Here is a 13,759-nt window from a genome sequence, read left to right as displayed (position 1 = left end):
CTATCAAATGGCACTTGCTTAGTAATAACCTGCTCACTGACACCCAGTTTGGGTTCCACCAGAGCCACTCAGCTTCTGAACTCGTTACAGCTTGTTTCAAACATAGACAAAAGAGCTGAGCTCCAGAAGTGAGGTAAAAGTGACTGCCCTTGACATATAGCTGCATTTGACTGAGTATAGAGTCAAGGAGCCCTAGCAAAACAGGAGTCAATGGGAATCAGGGGGAAAACTCTCCAATGGTTGGAGAGCAAAGGAAGATGGTTGTGGTAACTGGAGGTCAGTCATTTCAGCTCCTCAGGGTAGTGTCCTCAGCCCTCAGCCAACCATCTTCAGCTGCTTCATCAATGACCTTACTTCCATCATAAGGTCAGAATTGGGGGTGTTCGCTGATGATTGCGCAATGTTCAGCACCATTCGCAACTCCTCAGACACTGAAGCAGTTCATGTCCAAATGCAGCAAGATCTGGACAATATCCAAGCTTGGCTGACAAGTGGCAAGTAACATTCGTGCCACACAAGTATCAGGCAATGACCATCTCCAACAAGAGAGAATCTAACCATTGCCCCTTGACATTCAATGGCATTACCATCACTGAATCCCCTACTATCAACACCCTGCGGGTTACCATTGACCAGAAACTGAACTGGACTAGCCATATAAATACTGTGGCAGAGGCCAGGAATCCTGTGGCGAATAACTCACCTCTTGACTCCTCAAAGCCTGTCCACCATCTACAAGGCACAAGTCAAGAGTGTGCTGGAACCCTCCCCATTTGCCTGGATGAGTGTAGCTCCCACAACCCTCAAGCTTCACACCATCCAGGAAAAAGCAGCCCACTTGATTGGTACCACATCCACAGATATTCACTCCCTCTGTCACCAATGCACAATAGCAGCAGTGTGTACCACCTGCAATACGCACTGCAGGAATTCATCCACCCAGGCTCCTTAGGCAGCACCTTCCAAACCCAAGACCACTATCACCTAGAAGGATAAGTGCAGCAGATAGATGGGAACACCGCCACCTGTAAGTTCCCCTCCAAGTCACTCACCATCCTGACTTAGAAATATATTGCCATTCCTTCACAGCAGCTGGGTCAAAATCCTGGAACTCCCTTCCTAATACCACTGTGGGTGTACCTACACCACATGGACTGCAGCGGTTCAAGAAGGCAGCTCACCACCACCTCCTCAAGGGCAACCAGGGATGGGCAATAAATGCTGGCCCAGCCAGTGAAGCCTACATTCCATGAATGAATTTTAAAAATTGTTTGTTTTTAGAAAGGATTAAGTACTTCAGAGGCTGTCAAAGTTTTAAATGAGCTTCCATGAGTGGGAGTGAATAATAAAGGTAACGATATAATTGATATTTAGACCTTTACTTTATTTCATATCAGCATGGTTCCTGAGGTCTGTGCATGGTGGACACTTGTTGAGTTAGCATGGCGGAGATAAAGGCAAAGGATGGTGGATGCATTAAGTTGGCATGGGTTATGAGTGGGGAAGTCCGATGGGGTGTGAGCAGTGAGGGCTAGTGAACCTAATATTTAACCAAACAACTAGGACAACATCCCAGAGAACTAGGGCAGGCCTTTTAAGCAGTTTGCTGTAGCAGTCAGCAGCCCCTGTAGCTGTCTCCGATCTGTGTCCAGGAGTAGTGAGCCCAACTCCTTGCACTCACGCCCACCACTTCAAAACAAAAATTTAGTCTGGTGGGGCGTTTTTTCCTGAGGAGGGTGCGGCAAGCCAGGAAATTTCCCAGCTCACGCTATCCACTTCTGGAGTGAAAATCTGGCCCTTAATACCTATTAAAGAACTAATACTTTACATTGAATATGATTTTAGAGATAAAACATATACTTGTCATATAGCGATCAGGTTCACCTTTCCCTAACTTTTCTCTTTGCTCCTCACTTATCAGAAATTCTGTAAGGTTCCATTAAAGTATGTTCATAGAATGACACAGCATGGAATGAGGCCCATCCTATCTTTGCCGACTCTTTTGTAGAGCTATCCAGTTAATTCCCCTCCCCTTCTCCATAGACCTGCAAATCTTTCCTCTTGAAGTACTTATAAAATTTTTGAATGTTACCATTGAACTTCCTCCACCCTTTCAGGCAATGTATTCCACATCACAACAACTCACTGTGTAAAAAAAATAAGTTTCTCATGTCGCCTCTGGTTCTTTTGCCAATCACCTTAAATTTGCATCCTCAAGTTACTGATACTTTTGCCAGTTTCTCCTTATTTACTCTGTCAAAACCAATCCTGTTTTGAAAATCTTTATCAAATTTCCTTTTAACCTTCTCTGCAAAGGAGAACATCTCCAACTTCTCCTTTCTTTCTGCCTAAATTAAACTTTCCCTCAAACCATTTTAGTAAATCGCTTTTGCACCCTCACCAAGGACTTGACATCTTTCCTATACTGTGGAGCTCAGAATTAGACGCACTACTCCAGGTGAGGCCTAACCAGTGTTTTAAAAAGATTTTGCGTATCTTCCTTGCTTTTGTACTCTATTCCTCTATTAATAAAGCCAAGGATTCTACGTACTTTAGCAGTCTTTTCAACTTGTCCTGCCACCTTCAAAGATTTGTGTACAGACATCCTCAAGTCTCTCTGTTCCTGCAACTAGTATAAAATTGTATCATTTAGTTCATATTATCTCTCTTCAGAGTTCCTATCAAAATGTATCACATCACCCTTCTCTGTCACATATCTACCCATTTTTGTAATCTGTTTGTCCTCCTGAAGTCTGTTCACTAACCTCAGTTACAGAATTTATTGAACATTTTCTTCTGTACAGTTCACATCCTCTTGTATGTCCTTGTCAGGTTCTGTTACTAACTCCTCTTCATGGTTTACCACATTTCCAAGTTTCATACCATTGTAAACTTTGAAATTACACCCTGTATATCCAAGTCCAGATCTTTAATGTATATCAAAAAGAGCAATGGTCCCAATCTCAACCCCTGGGGAACACCACTGCAGCTTCCAGCCTGAAAATCACCCTTTCTGCACTCTCTGCTTTATGTTTCTTATTTTGTATCCAAGCTGTCAGTATCCCTTTAATCCCATGGGCTTCAACTTTACCAACAAGTTTATGATGTGGCATTATATGCAATATCAATCGTACTGCCCTAATCAACCTTCTCCGTTACTTTATTAAAGAACTTGATTAGTCAAACACGATTTGCCTTTAACAAATCTGTGCCTATTTTCATTTATTCATGCCTTTCCAAATGTATTCTGTCCCTGATTATTGTGTTTAAAATGAATGATAGCATTGTGGTTACATAATGGAATAGTAATCTAGATGCTTGGATTAATAATCCAGAGATAGGGTTCAAATACCACTAGAACAACTGGGGAATTTTATTAAGAAAACCTGGATTAAAAGGCTAGGATCTCTAATGGTCACCATCTAACTACTAAATTGTCATAGAAACCCATTTGATTCATTAATGTCTTTTAGGGAAGGAAATCTGCTATCCCTACTTTATCTGGCTTATATGTGACTCCATACCGACCATAGCAATATGATTTACTATTATTTCCATCTGAAATGGCTCAGTAGCCACTGAGCTGGCAAGAAGGCTGCTCACCATCAGCTTCTCAAAGGGCAATTATGGCTGGTCAAGTGGCCAGTGACGTCCATGTTCCATGAATGAATTAAAAAGAAAATACTTCCACCACTGATGTTAGGCTGACTGTTTTGTCGGTGCCAGGTGTATCCCTCTCCCCGTGTTAAACTCTTTAACATACACCAATGGTTTGTATTTCAAAAGAAATTTAAATCAGTGTCCTTTGCTGTTTTCTCACACACAAACTTTATAATACTTTTGCTCAGTTCACATCCATTGGATTGATGTTATGATTCATCGTAATCTCCTCCATTTCTTTGTGCCTTTCTTCTTCTTCCAATTTTCCTTTCCCTCCAGTTATTTCCCAATTGCTCCACAAGCATCAGGAGTTCTTTTATATCTTGCCCAAATAATGAGTGTCAAAAAGCTGTCTGGCCACTAAAGCCAAGCTGAATCCTTCCAGAAGAGATTGCGAGCTAATAATCTGTAGTGGAAATATTAATCAAATGATCTCTTCCCCAACTTTATGACACCGAAGCCATTTGGTAGCACTGCACTTGTCTGCAAACTAAAGCCAGATAAAGGAGTAAGCCTGGCATCCCCTGGGCCTATTTATTCTGCTCAGTGCCAACTGCAAGGTACACTTTCCTACTGACAGATCTATATTATTGCAGTTTAGACAAGGACATAGAAGAGAATGTGAGCAGTATGGAAGAAAATGTTCAATACATTCTGTAACAGTTATAACTCCAAAAGCTCTTGTAGTCAAGAAGCTGGCATGAAATTCATCTGTGTTCACAATGAAAATAGTCACCAGACATGAATGGTCATTTGTAAATTGAGTACTTAAATTTTCATAAAATACCTGGATTAAATGGAATGAATATAAAACTACTAATAGAAACGAGGGTAAAAGTAGAGGGAGCTATGGTAGAAAATATTAACCATTTATTGAATATGGAATTGGGAGGGAGGCAGTGATGAATGACCAGTTGTCATTGGAAACAACGAGTTGTACTCTTGATTTAAAAAGGTCAGAAGCAAGATCTTGCGAAATCAAAACCTGATGGAAAAGAATGATAGCCTATTCTAAAGGAAGCAGCTATAGTTTATTTAGAAAGAGTAAAGATAGTAACTCCAAATTAATGTAGGCAGGTCATGACGAACACATTGATAATAGTTATGAAGAGGACATTGTAGGATAAATTGTCTGCTTCACGGCTCACAATGCAAAATTGTACTCATTGGGAGAACATAGAGAGAAGTTATGCTCCCACAGCTCATCATTTTCCATTCATTAATTCATGGGTTGTGGGTGAAACATGGGCGGTGGCTGTGCAATCTCCCGATGTGCGCACAAATATGCAAGGAACGATAAATGGAAAATTTACTCTTCCACATCTTGACTTTCAACAGGAGTCTACTGAAGAATCATATGGCTCAAATAAAAGCAAGGATGTTGTAAATTTGATAATGAATTGTATTCATAATGGAAAATGGGAGCAGTTATTAATAGCGACATTTCTGATTGGGCAGCTGTGACCTTTGGAACACTGCAGGGATTGACTGTTCATAATGAACTGCTGTTCATAATATGTATAAGTGACTTCAGTGAGAGCATTGTAATTAAAATCTTATATTTAGAGATATTACCAGTTTGTCTGGAAAAGCAGGATGAGTAAAGAGGTGAAATTCAAAGTGACCTACAGGCACGCAATGACTGAAAACTAAGTGGCAAAAAGTATTCAATATTGAGAAATGTAAGGCAATGCACATTAGGGGTAAAAATTGCAAATATGAGTACAAACTGATGGAATTAACAGCTGATAAAGCACTTGGCAGTGCTGTGGCAATTCAAAGTAGCAGCTGTAAAGGCAAAGTGCTGTACAGATAAATTCAAATGATAAACGTGCTCTAATTGAAAAAGAATAGATATGGCAAGAGTGTAAAATAATAAAAGGAATCAATAAAATTTTTGAAGGTCTTTGGGAGAAAGAAAATTCAGAGTCTGTGGTGCATCACAATCAGGCAAAATTAAGCCATGAGTTAAATGTAACCAAAGGAGTAACTTCTTCATAGATCTGCCACCTAGTGTGGCAAATTTTCTGAAGGAGATAGCTGGATCAGTAGGCACTGGGGAAATTTTAAATTGGGACGAGTGTGAGCACTGTGGTCAGTAAGGACCTGAAAGGACCCAGTTGGCCGGACAAACCTGATGCAATGAATGAAGGCGTCTCATTTCTACTTTCCTGTGGCCTTGAATATTACAGCTGTTTCGCAAATGTAGTTTTAACTTAACTGTATTGAGTTAACCTTGTATTTTTAATCACTATGCCTTTCTGTTATACAGGGATGTGCTGAGTTTGGGAATTACATTAGTTGGCCACCAGAAGAAAATCATGAGCAGCATTCAGACTATGAGAGCCCAGATGCTGCACTTGCATGGCACCGGGATCCAAGTGTAATAGATCATTTCTCCCTTTGTGCAAAGGGAAAAGACATTCCTAAAATTTGGAGAAAAAGACACCATCTGCTGCTAAGTACTGTCGGTACCAACATTCTTCTTAGTTCCTTCCTGTTATGGATCAGAGATTCAAGGGAAGATGTGTAACAATGTTCCTCAAAGTCACCTAAAGAGCAAAAAGGATGTATAACAGTACACAATGAGAGTGGCTGGAACATGCACATTATGAAGAAACTACTACCTGAAACATTTAGAACTTTACACAAAAGCAAAACAAAAAAAAAAACATTGAGCGTTCTAACCTCCTTTTTGTCTACTAGGCTTTTTAAAAGTGTACATATCAATTTACGTAGACTATATTTGTCAAATGGATCCATCAGGTTCTGGTTAATCAATTAAATTGTTTTCAAGATTTGCGCTTGCTGAATGGTGTTCATTCAGCCATCTTCTCATTACTGACCTGTAATGTTGGGTAGAAGCCAAAGAAAGTTAGCTCTGCCCTGGGTTCTTAATTAATCATTGACCCATCTCTATCTACCCAATTTATTTTATCTATTTGATGATTTTAAAACTGTTATGCCAATTGTACAACATATAGGCAATGGCCATTTTAGTTTACATTTAATATGCTTTCCTTTTTGGTACATATTAGTATCCTCAAAAACTTCCATTTATTACTCTTAGGGTCAGTCATTCCCATATACTTCAAGAAGAAATTTGCCAGTTCCTAAGACTTTCATTGCCCTTTAAGATATTATTCAACAAAAACCTAAACATTTAGAGGTTGGATTATGGGAAAAGTAGGAGTTAGTATCCTTTGAAACAGATTTTTCTTTCAGTACACTATAATTAGTTCAGGCCTCATACTATAGCATGCCACCTTAGTGAATATATTGATGATGAAAACATTTTAACAATAAAATTAGGAACAAAGCAAACACAGTGAGAGACTGCAGTTAACTATCAACTGAATGATAAAGGCAGGCATCTCTTCTATACTAACCTGATGTATCCAGCCTTAGACTAGACAGACATATGAAATGTAAAACATAACATTTCAACAAAGGAAACTGAGGAACGATGGTGTTTGATATGAGGTAATTATGTTTCGAATAAGCTATGGTGATGCAGAGCATGGAATAAATATGGACCTATCCAAAGGTCCCTAGACAGGGCGACTTCAGTCTGCAAATCCATAGAATGATCTAAAGATGGTTGAAGCAATCAAGTTTATTGAACTCTGATCAAAATCTCTTTTCTCAGAGGAACGTGGGGCAAAGTTCATACCCAGATTTCTGTAATTGGTACAACCTGACCAATCCTCTATTCATTGGATTTTTCTCATCTGCATTTCTATAGCAGAAACGATGGCAACTTGGTCAGCATTGACTGTCAGAGGATTCCAAAGAGTGGAGCTGTTTAATTTGATTTTGATTGTCTTATGAGAGACCCCACAGCTCAGATCAGAATTCTACTCTCACCTTCTTGTATTGTGGGATGTGAACGCTTCTATGTAAAAGTTGTAATTTATTTATACTGTCATTTTTTTACACAGGTCTGTCTGTAGTGAACTCAGTACACATTGAAAATGCACTATATTTTTCTATTTCACTGACAGAGAATCACAGACAACTCATTTATTTTCAGTTGTACATAATAATTAAATCACATTTAGGACCAAAGAAGGTTGTAGATTAGCAAATGTTGTCTAAAAAGAAAAATTCTGAAGAAATGCCATTTTTCTGACTTTTTCAGATCATGTACAGTGTTTTTATAATTGTGTTTTTCTCTTTTGGGGGGGTGGGGTTTATGCATTCTATTATTTATTTTTGTTTGATTCAAAAACAGTGGCCCTGAAGTTCTACAGGGGGGTTGTCCAATGTCTTGCAGGAACCCCAGAGAAATGGTGTAGATGGACGACCATTTCTGCTGTTTGCCTTGGAGGTTGCATCATTATCCTGCTGGAGTTACGGAGAAAGACTGGCTGAACTTCCACAGAACATCAGGGAGCAGTATAATTTCAAAACACCTTTTTACTCACCAGAATTTGTTGTATTCTCTTAACTCGGAATCTGTATAAATATTTCATTAGATTTTTCGTGGTTATTTTGATGGTCTTATTTTTCAATTCTTTGTAAAGGACTGTAAATATATTTTTTGAAAAGTGCTTCCGTGATATCCAGTGGTTTAATTTTGGTTGATCTTATGCACTTTTTATTGAGCTCAGCCTTACTTTCTATATTCCTTGTTCCAGTCCTACTCCGGCCCCCTTCCACAACTCTTTCTCCGGTACATCGATGATTACTTCGGTGCCGCTTCATGCTCTCGTCGGGACTTGGAAAAATTTATTAATTTTGCTTCCAGTCTCCACCCCTCCATCATTTTCACGTGGTCCATCTCTGACACTTCCCTTCCCTTCCTTGACCTCTCTGTCTCAATCTCTGGTGATAGACTGTCCACCAATATCCATTACAAACCCACCGACTCCCACAGCTATCGCGACTACAGCTCCTCACACCCCGCTTCCTGTAAGGACTCCATCCCATTCTCTCAGTTCCTTCGCCTCTGTCGCATCTGTTCCGATGATGCTGCATTCAAAAACAGTTCCTCTGACATGTCCTCCTTCTTCCTTAACCGAGGTTTTCCACCCACGGTCGTTGACAGGGCCCTCAACCGTGTCCGGCCCATCTCCCGCGCATCTGCCCTCACGCCTTCTCCTCCCTCCCAGAAACATGATAGGGTCCCCCTTGTCCTCACTTATCACCCCACCAGCCTCCGCATTCAAAGGATCATCCTCCGCCATTTCCGCCAACTCCAGCATGATGCCACCACCAAACACATCTTCCCTTCACCCCCCCCTTATCGGCATTCCGTAGGGATCGCTCCCTCCGGGACACCCTGGTCCATTCCTCCATCCCCTCCTATGGCACCATCCCATGCCCACGCAAAAGATGCAACACCTGCCCCTTCACTTCCTCTCTCCTCACCGTCCAAGGACCCAAACACTCCTTTCAAGTGAAGCAGCATTTCACTTGCATTTCCCCCAACTTAGTCTACTGCATTCGTTGCTCCCAATGTGGTCTCCTCTACATTGGAGAGACCAAACGTAAACTGGGCGACCGCTTTGCAGAACACCTGCGGTCTGTCCGCAAGAATGACCCAAACCTCCCTGTCGCTTGCCATTTTAACACCACCCTGTTCTCTTGCCCACATGTCTGTCCTTGGCTTGCTGCATTGTTCCAGTGAAGCCCAACGCAAACTGGAGGAACAACACCTCATCTTCCGACTAGGGACTTTACAGCCTTCCGGACTGAATATTGAATTCAACAACTTTAGGTCGTGAGCTCCTTCCCCCATCCCCACCCCCTTTCTGTGTTCCCCCTTCCTTTTTTTTCCAATAAATTATAAAGATTTTCCTTTTCCCACCTATTTCCATTATAAAAAAAAAATTAAAAAAACACCCCACTAGAGCTATACCTTGAGTGCCCTACCATCCATTCTTAATTAGCACATTCGTTTAGATAATATCAACTTTTAACTTTAACACCTATGTGTTCTATTGTACTATTGTCGTTGACATCTTTTGATGATCTGCTTCTATCACTGCTTGTTTGTCCCTACAACCACACCCCCCCCCCTCCACCTCTCTGTCTCTCTATCTCTCTGCCCCCCCACACACACACCTTAAACCAGCTTATATATCAACTCTTTCTTGGACTCGAACTCAAGTTCTGTCGAAGGGTCATGAGGACTCGAAACGTCAACTCTTTTCTTCTCCGCTGATGCTGCCAAACCTGCTGAGTTTTTCCAGGTAATTCTGTTTTTGTTTTGGATTTCCAGCACCCGCAGTTTTTTTGTTTTTATCTCTGTGTTTAATTGACTGCCACTGCTATTCAAGAAATGCCTACCTCCTTGAAGAAGTTCTGTTCCTCTCTGCAACAAGATTTCCGTATCTCTCTGTTGTCTTGCTCACCTTCCTTGCTTTCCATTTCCCTCCTAGTGTTTGACAAAGTGTTTACTAAAACCCGCTTTCACAGCCATATCTCCTTTCTCAGTGACCGTCTCCGTCTCCGACTTACCCCACGTGGATTTCAACTGAAATTCCACCCCTCATGTTTCGAACCCACCCAGGATTACAGGTATCTCCGGGACATAAAACGTTTCTCGGACTGCTGTTCCAGTCACATTCTGAAACCCACACTCAGTGCCATGCACCGCCATATGAACACACTCGACCTCTCCCTCCAGCAGCACCGCCGTACCCTTTTTCAAAGCTGCGTGTGCCCCCAGTTTCATTTTATCCTTCGGCTCATCCGACGCCTCAACAAGAAACTTTTTCTCTTTTTCTCAAGTGCTAAGGAACGCAAGCTCCAACAACTCATCGACACCAACACCCATCTAGGACCCTCCACCCCTGCCTGTCCCTCCGTCCTCACCCTTTCTTCCAATCCCAACCCCAGCCGTGTATTCACTATACCCCCTGACCTTCCCCTCTCCGATGCTGAACGTTCAGTGCTCAGCAAAGGACTTAGTTTCATACCCTTACGCCCTCACCTCAATGAATTTCGGGCTCGGCATGATACTGAACTCTTCTTCCGCCGTCTTCGTCTCCAGGCTCACTTTTTTGGGCAGGAGTCCTCTCCCAGTTCAACGGATCCTTTTACCCATCTCCAATATTCTCCCTCCACCTGGACCCCTCCCTCTGGATTCTTACCTTCTCTCGATCTTTTCATTGAGAACTGTCGGCGCGACATTAATCGTCTCAATTTCTCTGCTCCTCTCACCCATTCTAACCTCTGAACTTACTGCACTCCATTCTCTCAGGTCCAACCCTGACATTGTCATCAAACCCGCTGACAAGGGTGGTGCTGTTGTCTGGCGCACTGACCTCTACCTCGCGGAGGCTGAGCGTCAACTCGCAGACACTTCCTCCTACCTCTCCCTGGACCATGACCCCACCACTGAACATCAAGCCATTGTTTCCAGGACTGTCACTGACCTCATCTCCTCTGGGGATCTCCCTCCCACAGCTTCCAACCTGATAGTCGCCCAACCTCGGACGGCCCGCTTCTATCTCCTACCCAAAATCCACAAACAGAACTGCCCCGGTAGACCGATCGTCTCAGCTTGCTCCTGCCCCACAGAACTCATTTCTCGTTATCTTGACTCCCTTCTCTCTCCCCTTGTCCAGTCCCTTCCCACCTACATCCATGATTCCTCTGACACCTTACGTCACATCAACAATTTCCAGTTCCCTGGCCCCAACCGCTTCCTCTTCAACATGGATGTCCAATCCCTCTACACCTCCATCCCCCACCAGGATGGTCTGAGGGCCCTTAGCTTCTTCCTCGAACAGAGGCCCGAACAATCCCCATCCACCATTACTCTCCTCCGTCTGGCTGAACTTGTTCTCACGCTGAACAATTTCTCCTTCAACTCCTCTCACTTCCTCCAAATAAAAGGTGTGGCTATGGGTACCCGCATGGGCCCCAGCTATGCCTGTCTCTTTATGGGGTATGTGGAACATTCCTTGTTGCAGTCCTACTCCGGCCCCCTTCCACAACTCTTTCTCCGGTACATCGATGATTACTTCGGTGCCGCTTCATGCTCTCGTCGGGACTTGGAAAAATTTATTAATTTTGCTTCCAATCTCCACCCCTCCATCATTTTCACGTGGTCCATCTCTGACACTTCCCTTCCCTTCCTTGACCTCTCTGTCTCAATCTCTGGTGATAGACTGTCCACCAATATCCATTACAAACCCACCGACTCCCACAGCTATCTCGACTACAGCTCCTCACACCCCGCTTCCTGTAAGGACTCCATCCCATTCTCTCAGTTCCCTCGCCTCCGTCGCATCTGTTCCGATGATGCTACATTCAAAAACAGTTCCTCTGACATGTCCTCCTTCTTCCTTAACCGAGGTTCTCCACCCACGGTCGTTGACAGGGCCCTCAACCGTGTCCGGCCCATCTCCCGCGCATCCGCCCTCACGCCTTCTCCTCCCTCCCAGAAACATGATAGGGTCCCCCTTGTCCTCACTTATCACCCCACCAGCCTCCGCATTCAAAGGATCATCCTCCGCCATTTCCGCCAACTCCAGCATGATGCCACCACCAAACACATCTTCCCTTCACCCCCCTTATCGGCATTCCGTAGGGATCGCTCCCTCCAGGACACCCTGGTCCACTCCTCCATCACCCCCTACTCCTCAACCCCCTCCTATGGCACCACCCCATGCCCACGCAAAAGATGCAACACCTGCCCCTTCACTTCCTCTCTCCTCACCGTCCAAGGACCCAAACACTCCTTTCAAGTGAAGCAGCATTTCACTTGCATTTCCCCCAACTTAGTCTACTGCATTCGTTGGTCCCAGTGTGGTCTCCTCTACATTGGAGAGACCAAACGTAAACTGGGCCACCGCTTTGCAGAACACCTGCGGTCTGTCCTCAAGAATGACCCAAACCTCCCTGTCGCTTGCCATTTTAACACTCCACCCTGCTCTCTTGCCCACATGTCTGTCCTTGGCTTGCTGCATTGTTCCAGTGAAGCCCAACGCAAACTGGAGGAACAACACCTCATCTTCCGACTAGGGACTTTACAGCCTTCCGGACTGAATATTGAATTCAACAACTTTAGATCATGAACTCCCTCCCCCATCCCCACCCCCTTTCTGTTTCCCCCTTCCTTTTTTTTCCAATAAATTATAAAGATTTTCCTTTTCCCACCTATTTCCATTATAAAAAAAAAAATTTTTTAAAAATTTAAAAAAAAACCCCACTAGAGCTATACCTTGAGTGCCCTACCATCCATTCTTAATTAGCACATTCGTTTAGATAATATCACCAACTTTAACTTTAACACCTATGTGTTCTATTGTACTATTGTCGTTGACACCTTTTGATGATCTGCTTCTATCACTGCTTGTTTGTCCCTACAACCACACCCCCCCCCCCTCCACCTCTCTGTCTCTCTATCTCTCCGCTCCCCCACACACACACCTTAAACCAGCTTATATTTCAACTCTTTCTTGGTCTCGAACTCAAGTTCTGTCGAAGGGTCATGAGGACTCGAAACGTCAACTCTTTTCTTCTCCGCCGATGCTGCCAGACCTGCTGAGTTTTTCCAGGTAATTCTGTTTTTGTTTTGTTCTTACTTTCTATAGCCCAGGTTAACAGAATCACAGAATTGTTATGGTGCAGAAGGAGGCCATTCGGCTCATCGTGTCTGCACCGGCTTTCCAAATGAGCATCATGACTTAGGTTCATTCTCCTGCATTTTCCCCGTACCCTTGCACATTGTTTCTATTCAAATAACCATCTAATGCCCTCTTGAATGCTTCGATTGAACCTGCCTCCAACACACTTCCAGGCAGTGCATTCCAGACTTGGACCACTCACTGTGTAAAAAGCTTTTCTTACATCACATTTGCTTCTTTTGCAAATCACTTTAAATCTGTGCTGTCTTGTTCTCGATCCCTTGATGAGCAGAAACAATTTCTGCCTATCTACTCTATCTAGCCCTTTCATGAGCAGAATCTTCGGGTCGGCGTGCGGAGACAGACCTCGCATGCTGACACGTAAAGTGATGCGCAGTGACATTGGCCGTGCCTCCTGACAACACCGCGCATCATTCCGACCTTCAGAGTCGGCTGCGTGCGCGCCGAACTGTCAAAGGCCTATTAAGGCCATTTATCAACTAGTTGAAGTACTT

At 43.3% G+C, this 13,759-nt stretch overlaps 1 protein-coding gene across 2 annotated transcripts in view; it reads left to right on the top strand.

Moving 5' to 3' along the window:
- The window catches only part of epha7 (eph receptor A7), a 317,267-nt gene extending 309,055 nt beyond the window's left edge, over positions 1 to 8,212 (top strand). For both annotated transcript variants that reach the window (XM_041187949.1, XM_041187948.1), the window contains one exon: positions 5,933 to 8,212. In XM_041187949.1, coding sequence (XP_041043883.1) covers positions 5,933 to 6,047 — 115 coding nt within the window. In that variant the 3' untranslated portion in view covers positions 6,048 to 8,212. The remainder of the gene's footprint in view (positions 1 to 5,932) is intronic.
- The last annotated feature ends 5,547 nt before the right edge of the window (positions 8,213 to 13,759 follow it).

Source organism: Carcharodon carcharias, chromosome 5 (assembly GCF_017639515.1).
Source record: "Carcharodon carcharias isolate sCarCar2 chromosome 5, sCarCar2.pri, whole genome shotgun sequence".
NCBI lineage: Eukaryota > Metazoa > Chordata > Chondrichthyes > Lamniformes > Lamnidae > Carcharodon > Carcharodon carcharias.
Note: the sequence above shows the minus strand (reverse complement) of the source record. Positions and strands in the feature narration are given on the sequence as shown.